The 15,459-nt window shown below is 56.1% G+C and overlaps 2 protein-coding genes across 6 annotated transcripts in view; one reads left to right on the forward strand and one right to left on the reverse strand.

Moving 5' to 3' along the window:
- Positions 1-4,779, forward strand: part of PRIMA1 (proline rich membrane anchor 1) — a 28,324-nt gene extending 23,545 nt beyond the window's left edge. Inside the window, exon 4 of the mRNA XM_040975573.1 lies at positions 4,043-4,779. Coding sequence (XP_040831507.1) covers positions 4,043-4,145 — 103 coding nt within the window. The 3' untranslated portion in view covers positions 4,146-4,779. The remainder of the gene's footprint in view (positions 1-4,042) is intronic.
- Positions 4,780-14,038: 9,259 nt separating this feature from the next.
- The window catches only part of UNC79 (unc-79 homolog, NALCN channel complex subunit), a 210,975-nt gene continuing 209,554 nt past the window's right edge, over positions 14,039-15,459 (reverse strand). For all 5 annotated transcript variants that reach the window (XM_040975119.1, XM_040975118.1, XM_040975121.1 and 2 more), the window contains one exon: positions 14,039-15,244. In XM_040975119.1, the coding sequence (XP_040831053.1) occupies positions 15,044-15,244 (201 nt within the window). In that variant the 3' untranslated portion in view covers positions 14,039-15,043. The remainder of the gene's footprint in view (positions 15,245-15,459) is intronic.

The following is a 15,459-nucleotide window of genomic DNA, read 5'->3' on the forward strand; positions in this document are numbered from 1 at the left end:
TGGATGCTCACCTCCATGCAGTAACAGTTCCCTAGATGTTGCTGTGTTTGCTGCAGCTGTTTCTCCTCTGCTTCTCTTTCTCATTGTTGGAGTAGGCATGACATCCCCACACGTTCAGGAGTTCGGTTTCACCAACATTGGATGAACACCTGTTCTGTGTCAGGCCCAGTACAGTGTAAAACAGAAAAGGAATGACTTCAATTCACCAAAGGGGAGCAGGACTTGTAACAGCAGTGTTTAGTTGTTTAATTCCCTGGGGCCCAAAGTGCACTTGAACTATTTACCTTAGCATGTTTTGAGTTCATTGAAAGACAGACAGAGAGGAACAGTAAGTGTGTGGACACAGTGGTGCCACCTGGGACGGGCCCTGCCTTAGGCACCTGCTCCCCACCCAGACTCCCCACTTCTAGCTCCCCCTGCCCCAACATCATGTTTTTTTTTCAAGGCTCAGTCTCCACTACACAACAGTCTCCAAAAACAGTGACCAGGAATGTGGGCATCACTGTCATAGGGCAATGCCAGGGCTGGGCACAGGGCTCCTCACTGGCCCCCTCTCTCAGTCCCTCGTCCCTGCATCTTTCCCTACTCAGCTCCACTTTGCAGATGGGGAAAGGGGTGAGGGAGCTGCCCAGGCCATGCACTTGGAGCCCAGGACCATAAGATGGCCACGCCCTGGCCCTTCCCGGCTGCCCTTCCTCAGTAGTATAGACATGGATGCCCCTTCGAAGCCAGCAGACAGACATCCTGAAACCCACATGAATGTGTTAGAGTCACATGTAGGGAGGCAACTGGTCTAATTCCCAGTGGTCTGTTGGTACCAGACCAGGAGGGCACAGCCAGGTTAAACCCAGCTATGAATAGCAGGGCCTATGTGAACCCACAGTAGGCACCCAGAGCAGACTTGATGAGTTCTGATAAATCACATAGCACTTGGGCTTAGAGGGAAGAATGCCTGGAGGGAGGGATGCGAGGGCAGGGAGCCCACCAGGGGAAGCCTGTGTCCACAGGCTGAGCACTGGGCCCTGGGAGGATGCTGCTCCAGTAGGGCAGGACCTAAGCTGCCCATCACCACTCCCTCCCCCCGAGACCTCAGTCAGCATGATTCCCCTTATCTCCCTGCCCAACACCGGCGTGTCCCCCGGAAGGGCTTTGTTCCAGTGGACCCTGGGCTTCCCAGGAAGGAAGGCAGGAGAGAGGTGCCTTTCAGTGTGGGCAGGGCCCTCCCCAGGCACCCTTGAGTCCCTCAGCAGAAAGGGTCCAGCTCAGAGGGGACACAAGGCCAGGCCAGGGGAGGAACTGTCACATCGGGACCCAGTGACCTGGAGCCTCACTCGTTCTAGGGACTACCCAGGAGGAGCCGTGGCTGGAACTGCCAGAGATGCAGTGGGGTGCAGCCCCAAAGAAGGTTGGGGGAGCAGACAGGGTAGCAAGGTCTCCTGTGGGACAAGCCCAAGACTCAGGGACAGCAGGGAGGGAGCTGGAGGTACAGGGCAGGGTGCATGAGTGAGATGGTAGCACCCCACACTGTGTCACCCCTGGGGATATGGAGTAAGAGGCTGGAGGCTGCACCCTGGGAATCCACCCCTATTCAGAGAGGGTGTCCGTGCAGCTCGCAAGATGGCAGGTGGAGGCAGCCTAGGCCAACCTGGTGCCTGCCTTGCCAGGGCGCTGAGAGATGCTTCCCCAGCTGCCTGCCTGCATCTCTCTGCAGAGTAAATGGAGCATTTGTACTCATAGCAGGTGGAAAAGGAGCTCCTGTAGGCCAACACTTCATTCTGTGACTCCACAAGACATCCCCAGGAACCCACTCTGGGGGGAGTGGGCCACCAGGAACCCACTCTGGGGGGAGAGGTCACTGAGAGGACGAGGGAGGGGTCACTCAGAAGGCGGGGGGGGGGCATGCAGACTTGGGAGCTGCATAGGTTTCTTAGAAGCAGGTGCATTTGCCAGGTCAGGGGACTGAAGTGAGGTGCTCCCCAAATCGGGGCTAGCTGATGCATTGGTCCCGAAGCTCTCTGCTGGCTTTTACAAACTCTAGAATTTTGGGGGAGCCCACACAGTTTGCATTTTGGTTGCCTCCCTGTCCCGAGCTTGTTCTGAACAAACTTCTTTCTCCAAAGTACTAAAGCCCATGGTGTGTTGTGCCCTCATGTGCCACAACCAGGTGGGCCCTCTCTTCCCAATGCTAGGCCTGACATGCCCGTTCTGGGCTGTGCATGTGTATGTGCATATGTATTTGTGTATATGGGTGTATACGGGTATGTTTGTAGGTGTGTAGGTGTGTGTCTGCAGGGGTGTGTTGGAGAGAGTATGTGTATGTGTTTATCTGCATATGTGTGTGTGCATGGGGTATGTGTATAGGGGTGTATACATGTGAGGTGGTGTGCATGTGCCAGGGTGGGCAGTGGGGTGGGTGAATGCCAGCATTGGGAGAAGCAGATGGCTAATAGCACACCTGCCGAGGACACACAGACCCCCTTCTCCCTGCCCTGAGCAGCTGGGGACAAGTGCCGTCACATCACCATCAGCCACACCCCAAGAGGTGCCCGGTGCTGGCCCTGCCTCTCCAGCCTGCTGTGCCAGCACAGGTTCCTGGTGCCCACAGGCGAGCAGAGGAAGAGGCCACCCTCCCATGGCCAGGACTCCTGGCACAGCCAAGGAAAAGCTCACCAAACTTTCTCTTGGTTTTAGGAACCACAGCATTTAGGGCACCCTCAGGGGGCACGTGGCCCAGCCTGGGGTGGAAGGTCCCTTTGTGGCTGCATAGGATTAGCTCTGGCTGGCTCCAGCAGCTCCGGCGACTTCGAAGCCCACAGGCATGTGTCTGGTAGGAAGTCTGTACAGACTGCAGTTCCCGCTGGTACCTGCCAACACTTACAGGGCACCTGCCATGTGCCAGCTCCTTGACTAAGCGCTTAACCCACATTAACATGTCTCATCCTCCCAGCTAGCCTATGGAGTGGACACCAGCACCGTGCCCATTTTATAGACAGGGAAACTGAAGCTTGCTCAAGGTCGCATAGCCAGAAAGTGGCAGAACGCAGGGTCGCTGAGCCACGACCTCTGGCCTGGGCAGTGTCACTGTGGAGGCAGCGCTTGTGAGGGGACGAGGTCGGGAGCAGAGGACACAGGAACTGGGCCACAGCTTCCATCATCTGCTAGACCCACCAACTGGAAAGTGGCAGAGAACATCCAAGTAAGTGGGCCGCTCAGATCCCACTGCTCCCAGACACGGCCCGGGAGATGAGATGGGCCTTTTGGAGGGCGCCATCCAATTTCCAGGCTGCTCTCTGCAGAACTTGAGAGCCTGGTTTTAGGAATGGCCTGTGAAGGGATACTGCTTTGCCAGGGAGATGTCTGGACTAGGACGCTGTAGCACTGGGTGCCAGCCCAGGACTCACCCTGAACACCTCCTGGTGGTCCTTGGGCAAGTCAGAGCTTCCTTAAGCCTCAGTCCCCTCACGTCAGACCTGGCTGCCTCCAGGGACTGCCAGGAGAGGGGCCCAGGGTGTCTCCACCATGGAGACCGGAGGCAAAGCAAGGATTTGCACATTGCACCTCTAGCAGGTATCAGGGTGGTGGGCGTGGCTAGAGTGAATGCCCTGAGGCATTTGTGCACCGAGTCAAGAGAAGAATTAGGGGTTGGATCTTGGTGTTGTGATCTCGGCAGGCCAGGTCCAGTCCTGACTCCACCCATAATCCTTCCCTGCCCTGCCCCTCCTCCCCTGAACTGATGCAGACAGGCTCTGGCCAACAGGCAGCAAGCACATGGTGATGGAGCAGCAGCTCTTCTCAGGCCTGTCCCCTCCTAACCTCTCCTGGGTCCTGGCTTTCCTGGTTACTACGCTGGTTATTTCCCTGGCTACCCAGGATAAGATCAGACCCAGCTTCCAACCGGCTCAGTGGCACACATCCTGCGTGGACTTCCTTCTGGAGCTCATAGACTGTGAGAGGCAGCTGGGAGGTTGCGCCCTGGCACCGCTCTCTAACGCGGTGCCTGCCCCCTCCCCCTTGCCCTCCCTGCTCCCTGCACCCCTTCCAGGAAACCACTGAGGAAAGACGAGAATGGCACCAGCACCGCTGAGTACCCCATGAGCGCCTCACGCAGCAGCAAAGCGGTGGACGTGAACAACGCTGTGGTGTGAGTCTGCAGCCCCCACCCCTACTGGCCAGGGGAACGGCGTCATGGCAGCAGCAGCGGACAGGGGCAAGCAGGTGGACACGAGCTGACCCCTGGGTTTATCGTGGACTTCATCAGAGGAGCCGTCCTCTTCCCAGGCTCGCCCTGGCCACTTGTGGGCCAGGGGCAGCCCCACACCAGGCTGAGCCCGGCTCCCCCGCATGCAGCCCTGCAGCCACAGAAGCCCCCCAGATGTTCCCCTTGTCTGTGTCTGATCCACTTCTGCCTCCCACCCCAAGCTGCTGTCTAAAGCTCGCTCTGACAAACGCAGGAAGTCTGGCTGCTGGAGAGGGGTGGCATCCCCCGTTGGCCAAAAGGAAGCCAGTTTCCAGGGGCCCACTCCCCTGCCTGAAAACCTCTCCCCCTCCAGGAAGCCCACCTGTTGATGTTCCCAACAAAGCCATTGGCCACAAGACAGACCTCCCTTTCAAAGGTGCTTGCCAAACACCCACCCTATGCCCCTTTCCCATCTGACATCCTTTGAGCTGCAGGACCCGCCTCCTTCCTCCCCTCCCCACCTGCATCTCAGGCCCTGGACTCCCAACCACCTGCCATAGCGGGCTGTGAGCCCCGCCTGCAAAGCCCCCTCCTGAGGAGCAGACAGAACCGTGGGCCACGGGTGGGCATCTGGCAGGGGCAGAGTCCAAGGTCCCACACCTGTTCTGCCCCCTTCCTGCCCTGACACCATGGAAACCTGTCCGTCCATTGCGAGCCAGGCCCTGGAGGCCACCACTTGTGCCAACCCCCCGGGACTGTCTGTGCCAGGCCCTGCCGGCCCCGGAGCTGAGTCCCCATTCCCCCTCACCTGGGGGCAGGTGAGGCGCTTCCCAAGTCACCCCAGAGCTGGCTGGAAAGGCAGAGAGGACAGGGCATGGGAGCCCTCAGGCCTGAGGCCGTCCTGCCAGTTTCCCAGGGTCTCCCTGGTCTGGGATCGGGATCATCTGACTTGGGAGAGAACCAGACAAGTTAAATGACTGCACTTGGTGCCCTGTGGGCACTTGGCTCGGTGGACCCCACTGGCCTCCTAAACCACCTGCCAGCTTCTCTGGGCGGGGGAGGGGGAAGACTGCAGGAGAGATTTGGCACAGTCCAGGTAAGACCCAGGCAGGTAAAGCAGCAATGCCACAGCTGGTCCTGCTGTCTCTGTGCGCCTTGTCGTGAGGCTGAAGACAGGCTGGCTGCACTTCCTCTAAGGAGGGTTTCTTTCTGTTTCTTCCTCCGTTTGAGGACTTCCTTGGGGTTAAATCCCAAGTTTCACGTTCCCGGCCCCTCACCCTGGTGAGTGCTTGGCAGGTGCTGTCAGGGCAGGGGGGAGGGTCTCGCATACCCACCCCAGAGTGCCTCCTGGTGCCTGTGAGCCCCCCTGCTATACCTGGACAGGACTCTGCCCCTAAACACATCCCACCCTGGGCTTCACCAATGAGAAAACGCAGCTGCCTGGGGCTGGCTAGGGCTCAGGGGTCATCAGAGTGCATCTTCCACTGGAATGGAGGCTCCTGGGGGAAGGACGCCCCGGGGGTGTAGGGGTCTACCATCCACCTTGGGTCCCTGCCCTGCTCTGGGTCCCAGGCATCTCTCGCCCTGGTGTGAATTCTAGGAGGCCCACACATTGCCCTTGGCCTCAGCGCCCAGCCCAGGAGAGAAACCTCAGTGATGCCATGCATTAAGCTTGGGAGGCACAGGATGCTCCAATTTGCACATAAGCTGTGCCTCGTCTGGGCTTATCAACTCCCTCCCCGCCCGTAAGGGAAGCAAGGGAAGAGCCTGGTGTTAGAAAGGCCCTCTCCCCACCACACACACCTACAAGCCGAGGACCAGCCAGAGGGTAGCTCATCTCCCGGCCCAGCGCAGAGTCCTCACCAGGCATTTAGCTTCTGAGACTGAGGCGAACACAAAGCTACATCAGGCCTCGTATGTGAGCTTAGGACTTTGAAGATAAAGCTGCAGCCCCTAAGCACGGATCCAAGTCCCCGTCTTGTTCAAGGCCAAGAATGACACGTGCACTCCCTGCCTCTCGGCTTTCTCCCATAGATGTCCTAGCGTCTCAGAGCTGCACCTGCCCTTGGAGCTCAGTGGCCAGTGGGCGTTCGGGTTGTTCTTGGGAAGAAAGACAACTAGGTGTTAAAAAAACATAAACATATATTCTATAGAGCTATATATATTTAAAGAGATATTCATATCTACAAAATTCCTGTGCTCCCTGCAATCTGTACAAAGCAGGCTTCGGCAGCGTGGGGGTGTGAGACGCCGTGCGGGGGTGTGAGTGCCCCCACGCTTCACCAGCCTGGGGGTGTGAGACGCCGTGTGGGGTGTGAGCGTCCCAAGCACTGCCTTCTGGGCGCTGCCTCAAGGGACATAGCCGGTCAACACTGTCTTGTCCACCCATGAGCCCCTCATGTTGGCTTCATACAGAAGCAGGACTGGTGGCAGAGCAGGGAAGGGGAGTGTGTACTGTTGCTATTACTTACAAGGAAGAAAGCATTGTGACTTTTTTTTTTCAATAAAAATATCCTTATAAGATGGCTGTCGTGTGTGGCCGTGTGTGCTTGGCACTGGGCCCCGGGTGTGAGGTGGGCAGGGGAGGGAAAGGCAAGAGAGGGTGGGGCCTCACTTCCTGCTCTGGGGCTCAGCTGCTGTCGGCCAGGGGCGAGACCACGGGACGCACTGGGGTACACTGCAGTGGGTGTACCGCCCTGGGGTACAGCACCGTGAAAGTTGGTCCCTTGAGGCTGAGGGCACTGTAGCACAGAACCCCAGTGCTCGCTCAAGCTCCATCTCTAGGCACATGCACCCAACCCTTCCCTCCCTCTTCCAGACTGCTTTTGGAAATCATTTGGTAACTCCCTTGCCACACACCCAGTGCCTATCTTCCTCCCTGGGGACCAGGTGCCTCTGTCTGCCCTTTACTTAGGGGGTCCAGCTGGAGAACCACCCCCCACCCCATTCTTCTCTGCTGGAGGAACACCAGTCCGCTCCCCACCCTCACCAGGTTGTCCTGCGCTTCCTGACTTCAGATCCTCCATCATTTGTCATGCAGACATCCAGGCACCCTCCAAATATGTATGGGAAGTCTGTTAACTGCCACCTCAACTTCACCCACCGCTAGTCCCAGCTGGAATCCTCAAGGGTTCTCAGCCTCTGGAGCCTGGTGGAGCCTGCCTTGGTCCTGCAGTCTGGCCCCTAGTCCACCTCCATTCGCCCTATCCAGCCCACATCTATCCCTGCTCTCTGCTGCCCAGGTGTCTCAGCACTCATTGCCTGGTCACTCAGGATATCCCTAGCACTCCTTGGTCTGGCTGCCCTGGGCCCTGCTGACCAACTCCCTTGACACAGCTGGTGGCTAGCTGCCAGCCTTTCCGCCCCTGTGCTGTGCTGGTTACCCGGCTCTCTGTTTTTGCGTGGCTATATCTTTGGAGACAGACAAGTCCAGCTCCGTTTCCAAAGCTGCCTCCCACCTGAGCCCACTCGAGTGCACATCCACACTTAGAGCTGGAGGGAACGGCCGGCCACCTTTTGGGGCCAGCACCCATGGCCTGAGGCGTGGCCCCTGTGTCTGTCCCATCTCCTCTGAAACTGTGGGTCCCTCCACAGCTTCAGCTGACTCACTCTAGGTGTGGACCAAGGATGCACACTGGGTCCCAGGGGGGACACACAGGGCCCTGCTTCCCAGGAGCAAGGTGGCAGTAGACTGGCCATGTGCACAGAGAAGCCAATGCCAGTGTGCACACGAAGGGGCATCAGTGCCAGCTTCCCGGAGCTGCTTCTCTCTTCTTGGCCCAGGAGGCACCAAGGTCACCCCACTTTCCAGACAGAAAGAATGAGGTTCAGGGGCTTAGTGAGGGCCCAAAAAAAGCAGCCCGTGGCAGAGCTGCCGTTCAGACCTGGCTGTCTGAAGCTGACAGCCCCTCGGGTTTCACATGCAGCATCCCAGCTGGACATGTACCTGCTGGACACTGGAAGTCCCCTTGCGGGGAGGAGAAGGGAGGAACTACCACTCCTGGTCTCAGCAGTCCTCTCACCCTAAGGATGTTCAACCTGTGTCTCCCTGGGCAGAAGTTTTTGGTGTCTGATGTGGGGGAGCTGGTCCCAGACCCCAGTGGGGTCTTCAGGGTTTCCACACCTCCCTGATGCAAGGTGCTGGCCTGGACTACCTTCTGGTAATGGTGGGCTGATTTCACACTGAGGGCCAATGGACCACCTGCAGCTGTCAGAGCTGTAGCCACCATCTATCTCATCATCTTGGCAGGTGGGCAGCAGCCCCCAGCATGTTGCAGTCAAGCGAGGGGTTGTGACCACCGCCCCCAAAGGTGGGGGCTACCTGGTACATTTCCAGCTGGACATTTTCCTCTGGCGACCACCTCCCAAGAGGGAGCTGAAGCCACGCCCACCTGGCCCTGGACCCCGCCCTGTTTGCCGCCCCGTTGTTCTTTGGTTACCATTCCATCAGGGGCATAAGAGATGTGGGCTCTGATCAGAACATTCCCTGTGCGCTAACCTCGTCCTTGTCCTATGCTGTCCATGGAACCAGGCCCGGACACGCTGGCTGCCGAAGAATAAAAAGGAGCTGTGTGGAGTTTTCCCCACCAGGTTGCCCTGGCGCCCAGGCCACTGCTCACGGGCACCATCTGCAGGACGAGCCCCCAGCCACACATTCACAGGCACCCAGGCGGGGGAGCACAGTCACTCCCGGGCCTCGCAGTGTGCGAACGCCACGGTGGTAGCAAGCTGTGATTTCGTTTCAGCAAAACACCAGCTGCCACCCGGCGTGGAAGCAAGGCGCTCACACGGAGCCAGGCGTAGGGGGAATTGGGAAGGCCCGGGAGGGCATAGCGCTGGCTTACTTGGGACTGCCTGTCTTCTGGTGCTAAGCCCCTAACCCACTGACAGCGCTTGGGAACACTGACTACAGACAGGAATCCTCCACTTCACAGTCGATAAAACCTGGACTGAGCCAGAGGGAGGCAGAGAACCGGTTGTGCGAAAGATCCGTGCTTAGTCAGAACTGTGTCGGCGGGCTGTGTCTTCTCTCTGCCACCCAAGGGACACCCCTTGCTGCCTGCACGCCCTCCAACCTGTCTCCGTTCCCCACCCCACCCCCAATGCTGCCCACATGCAAGGCAGCCCCACTCAACCTGTCTCCATTCCCCACCCCACCCCCAACGCTGCCCACATGCAAGGCAGCCTGACCGACCTCACCTGGAGAGGCTTCTGACCTTCATGCTTGATTGCTTGCTGGATCCTTGTCCACGTGGCCACTTCAAGGAGCGGAAATCAGGGCCTGGGCCAAGCAGCCCCGAGAAGCCACCTTCTCCACCGGCCTGCATGATCACCGAACCAGCTCTGCTCTGAGGCAACAGCACCCACACTATGCGTGATGCTGGGCAGAGATGGTGCCACCAGCTCACCTCTGCCCTCCACCTGGCTTGGGCTTCCAACCAGAAAGGGGATGGCTGGGCAGAGTAGCAGGGTACAGGGGTGAGGGCAGGGACAGAAGGCCAATAGGGGGCTGAGAGTCTGGCCTGAGGTCCTGCCTGGCTTTTGGCTTAGAGACTGGGGAAGGTGGGTACATCCCATCCTCTCCTGGGCCCACTGAGGGTAGCAAAATCACAGGCCCTGGGCCGGGTAGCTGCATGCTGCAAGCCGAGCAGGCCTCGTCCCTACCAAAGGCCCCACTGGCTTCTCATCAACAGTTGCTGGGTGGGCCAGTGGTGGGAACCCAGCAGTCAGGAACCAGATGGTCCCCGGAGGAGCCCAAATCAAAAGTATTTAGGAATGCCAAATATCGGATAATAGGTCTATGGGGATGCCAGCCTCAGGGATGGTCACTTAGCTTGCTGGTCCAATAAGCAGCAGGGGGCGCTCCCTAGGAGCTCTGGAGTAGACAGAACCTGCACCCCAGAGCCACACCCAGATTCTCTCTGACTCTTGCAAACATCACTTCTGTCAGCTTTCTCATCACTAATGTGCTACTGATAATCAAGCACCTACTTGACACCACTGCTGTGAGTGGAAGTGACATCAGCACACTCCAAGCTCTCACAGGAGGAGCTGTGATTAGAATGAGAGCGCACTGGGGCCGGCAGGATGGCTCAATGGACTAAGCCTCTACCTGTGGCACCAGCATCCCATGTGGGTGCTGGTTCGTGTCCTGGCTGCTCTCTGCTTATGACCTGAGAAAACAGTGGAGAATGGACCAAGTCTTTGGGCCTCTGCACCTGATGGGAGACCAGGAGGAAGTTCCTGGCTCCTGGTTTTGTGCTCAGCTCCAGCTGTTGCAGCCATTTAGGAGCGAACCAGTGGATTGAAGATCTTTCTCTCACGCTCTCTCCTTCTCTCTGTAAATCTTTCAAAAAATTTAAATAAAAGTGTTACTGAGCACGAAGTCTCTGGATCACAACCTTCCTTGCCTACAGCAGTGTTGTGAAATGCTGTCCTGTCCTAACCCTAACTCCTCTTCATAACATTATTGTCTTAAGAAGGAAACCGTGTGAGCCATCCCGTTCCCCTGTGAATGCGCTCCCAAGCAAGCAGGTGTCCAATCCTGCTGTCAGCTGGCCTGATGCTGATCTATGGTAGCTGAGCAGGCTGCCTCAGAAAATCCCCAGGGTCCTCCAGCCTGTGCCTTGGCACATTTTAACCGAGAGCTCAGAACCACAAACTGGAAGCTCTGGTCTTCAGTCCGACAGTGTCCGGTTCTGAGGCTGCTATGGCCAGCTGAGGCCCTTGAACTCTGGGGATAACAACCACACCTGCCTCGCCCCAGGGAGGGGCTGAGGAGTAAACGAGGCCCACGTGTGTGAAGCACCTGGTACCTGGCAGATGCTCAACCAATAGCAGCTCCTGCGGTTCACCTCCGACCCCCTTCCCAACAAGCTCACCACTTGATCTGCACCCACTCTGCCCGCCCCACCTCTTCCTCAGAACACCTCAAGCCACAGGACAGGATTTGGTATTATTATTGGTTGAGTTCCAATCAACTACCTCCGTCATTCTTAGGAGCCCAATGAGACTATATCAGACACCCCATTCCCCCAAACACATTGGCAAGTTAGTTCTATTAAATAGGTATAATCAATGATCAGCATTGTCCAATTCATGCCAGAGGCCCTTCAGCCCCCTCAGAAGAGTGCTGCAGGGTGAGCCATCTTCTCGGCGATGTGATCCAACTCACTGGCCAGTGGAGATGCAGACAAGCGCTGTGACCACTCGGCTCGGACGAGACGTGTGGGGAAGAGGTGTGCCGGCCACACACAGTCTGGATGATATGTGTTCCAATGCCCACCATCCTGCAGAGACTGGGTAGCTTGGTACTCGTGGCCACGTTTTCACTTCCACGCACCTTGTAGGTCTTGAGGCGGAGACACTGGCCAAAAGCCAAGCCGCGGGAGCCTGCAGCCAGACGCTGTCCCTGGCGAGCATCTCACCAAACAGCAGCAGTCTGCTGGGGGCTCTGAAGACCCCAGCGCAGCCTCCCAAGCGTCAGCACAGCCCTCTGTCCACGGGCGCTTTTCAGGCCCCGCAAGGATAGCTCCATATTACAGAAAGAAACGCCAAGGTCCAGAGAAATTGTATTCACTTGTCAAGGTCACCCAACCAGTCAGAGGCACGCCTGCCATGAGAGCTCCCTGAGAACAGAAGTCAGGCATTTGGAGATTCTAGCCCATCCACCTGTCAGTTCATCTCTCAACCTTGTCTTCACACACAGATCAGTGGGAGTCCGTGAAGGAAGGACAACAGAGGCTGTTCCTCGGTCCTCCTCTGAGCCAGGGCAGGGATGGGGACATCTGGACCAGAGGTTGCTCTGCCCTCTGGTCTGCCTTCACCTGAGGCTGCGTGTGGTGCAGTCGGGATGGGTAGTGATGGAGAGCAGTCCTCACTGAGGGTGGGGAAGGGTCAGTGCGTGCAGTCCAAGTCCTGCCCCACCCCTTACTGGAGGTGTGGCCTTCGGCAAGTAATGCTTCACCAGGTGTTCACACGAGGCAAACATCAGCACTGGTACCCGGGGAATGATCGGGCTGCCAGCTTGCTTTCACCTGCTCAACCCTTGGAGGTAGAATATGTGACGGTCCCACGGAACAGATGAGCAGACATTAACAGTGAGCTTCCAAACCCTTCAGGTGGTGGGAAAAGCAGCACTGTGCCAGGGTTCCAGCAAAGGCTCCTTGGCAAGCCCGTACCGTGGCCAGGGGTTGGCACACCTTTTTCTACAAAGGGCCAGAAGGTCATCACTTTTGGCTTTCTGGCCCATCAGTCCCTTTCACAACTCTTCCATTGTAGCACAAAGGTAGCCTATAGCGCCGACATCCCATTTGAGCTCTGGTTCAAATCCCTGCTTCTCCACTTCCTATCCAGATCCCTGCTAATGAACCTGGGAAGTGCTTGGGCCTCTGTCCCTCTGTAGGAGACGTGGATGGAGTTGAGGGCTCCTGATCCAGCCAGTGCTGACATGCAGGGAGTGAACAAGTGGATGGAATATCTGTGTCTCTTATCTCCTTGTCCTCACTTTAACTTGGCTTTTCAAATAAGCAAAATAAGCCTTCTTAAAAAATTAAAGGCAGCCACAGAAAAATGGCAGGTGTGGCTGTTACCAATGAAACTTGACCAAGACAGGCAGAGGACTGTCTCTGGTCCCTGAACTGCAGAGGGCTGTAACTTACTGACTGACCTCTGACCTAGGCAAAGGGCTTCTCCCACAGGTTAGACTGAGTCCTGCTACGTTTCCAGAAGTCCCCTCTCATCTGGCTTTCTTCTCAGTGCCTGCACCCTGCCTACTGAGGGGCTGAGACAATCAGTGAAGGAAGGTGAAGGCGGGAAGTATGTGGGGATGGGGCAGGCTCCCAAACTCACTGACCCCTTAAGAGCCAGGGCAGTGGTCAGGTGCCAGCAGGGGCAGCACTGCATCCTGCAGGGCAATGAGGTAGTGTCCTCAAGCTGTGCTTTTGTGGGACTAAGACCCCATGGGGTGACCAAGGTCATGTTAACAGGTGCAGGCAGTGGGAAGCAGTCTAAGGGGCCAGGTCAACAGTGCTGAGTTCAGGGTTCATGTCCAGCCTTTGGGGGAGATACAGATCTAAAGGGCAGTTGAGGCAGCTGCCCACTCAGTCAGACCAAAGGGGTGAGTTGGAGAAGCCTCCAAGGGTAGGGTGGACCTGGCTAAGGGCTGGGGCTCCAGCCTGCTCCATCACCTTTCCAAGGAGCTCCCTGCCTAGAAACGGATCAGCACAACCCAGCCCCTGCCAGGGCTGCTCAGTAGCTCATCTGGCCTAACTGAATCCATTCCATTCAAGCGACATCCAACTGGCACTAAGTGCCAAGCCCTGGGGGCACGGAGAGAGGCCTCACCATTGGAACTGCCAGGCTTCACAAGTGAGACTCATCAGCACAACCCACCACAGTGCAGAGCACACAGCATGGAGCAGAGGTGGGCGGGTGTGGGGCTCTCAGCAGCGCCCTCTGTCAGTCCAGGGAGGCATTGCTGCCTCTAGCCTGCAGAGAGGGTCTGCATGGCTCAATGTACTTATTCCTACGCACACCCTTCTAGAACGCATGTGAGGCAGTCACCGTGCGAGGACTGGTGTTCCTGAGAAGCACTAAGGCACCAGACCTCCCAGAAGCCAAGGGCTGTCCCCTCAGTTGCCAACATTTCCAAAACGCCACGCCTCCTGCCCCCGGGATCCTTCTGAGAGAAGGGATTCCGGGTCACTTCTGTGTTTCTCTCTGGCTCAAAAAAAAAAAAAGCCTTTCCCTCTTACCAACTGCAGTCTAAAGGGAAGTTAAAAAAGTTGAGGAGGAATGGCGGTCCAGAACTAAACTCTAGCTCTATAAACTGGTTGTAAAAAACCCCAGGCTCACAGAGTCAATAAAAAAATGCATTTAATAGCATATCAATATACAGCTTCAAGATGTAGTAAGTCTTCTTTTAAGTCAGTGCATTACAGGGACGAAGGAGAGAGATTTCATTTGGAACGCACAGTCAGATGCTAGCGGTCAGTGCTGACAGGTCTCGGGGCTGACGCTCCTAGGAGGCCGTCTTATGAACTGTCACTCCCCACGTGGTGCCCTGTGCCAGCGTGGCATTCGTCTGACCCAATAAGCAACCTGCTGTTGTAATGGACTTGTATATGAGTCTATAACCAAAGAATAAAATTTATTCTTCACAAAACTAAAGTGGTTGTCATAAAGCTTACAAGAGAGTACAGCCTGGAACAAATGAATTGGAAAAAAAAAAGACTAGTTTTAAAAATAATAAAATGTACTAGACAGTTTTGGAAAATGAGGTTATAAAACAACAAACACCATTGGCACGGTTTGACCACCTAATTTCTAAGTGCACTTTGTAATGTTCCTCGCAAGCTGCCACTTTTCCCAGGATTATGACAAAAAAGCATCAGTCAGGTGTTCCTGGCTTATGGTGACGGTTTTTTGTTTGTTTGTTTTTTATTGCATTGCCAAGAGTGGATTTTAAGAAAAAACACTACAAAGGTTTCAAAAACCCTATTTATTCTCTATCATCAAAAATAGCAACAGGGGGCTTAGACAACTGTTCTGTGAGTACCCGCCAGTCTATTTTTTTTTCTTAAAAAAAATAGAAGTTAGTTAAAGAAAAATGATTTGGTTTTTTTTTTTTTCTTAAAAAATAATGTAAGGAAACACTTAATCAGATAGCCCAAGGAGTCATCAGAAATGTGTGTAGCAAGAAAGCTTCTTGTTGGCCCTCTCTGGCCTCTGCGCGTCCTTTTACTAAACTAGAAAGAGAAGGTACAGTACCAATATGTTCCCCAACCTGCTTGGATCAAATTGTTTTGTTTTTGAAACCCATTATTGCTAAACCAGAGTGTTGACACTGAGAGCCGAGGAGTCCGCTCAAAGAGGATAGAACTGCGAGGCTGCTTCCGAGGACTGGATCTCCACCTGCGCCATTTTGAACTGGGTGCACTGCAGCCACTTGCGGAGGGCTGCGAGGCCAGCACTGCTCTGGCCCGAGCCGGGCAGCGTCCTTAGGCTATGGTGGTTCACGTTGGTCTGAATGGCCTGGAGGCGAAGTTGGAGGCCCGCGGGTAAGTGCTGTTAAGAAAGGGCAGACCACTTAGTGCCTTGTACCCCCATGGCCCAGGACTTGGGGCCCAGAGAAGGCAAACTCCTGAACTTGGCAGAGCTCAGGACGCCAGCTCATTCCACATCTCTACAGTCGCCCTGGCCCAGATCCATCTGGTTGCTGACCAGTTTGTCAGGCCCGGCACAGACAACAGGAGCACAAAGCTGACACTGGTCCGGTTTGA

This window comes from Ochotona curzoniae, unplaced genomic scaffold, assembly GCF_017591425.1.
Source record: "Ochotona curzoniae isolate NIBS_2020 unplaced genomic scaffold, NIBS_Ocur_1.0 contig_2688, whole genome shotgun sequence".
In the NCBI taxonomy this organism is placed as follows: domain Eukaryota; kingdom Metazoa; phylum Chordata; class Mammalia; order Lagomorpha; family Ochotonidae; genus Ochotona; species Ochotona curzoniae.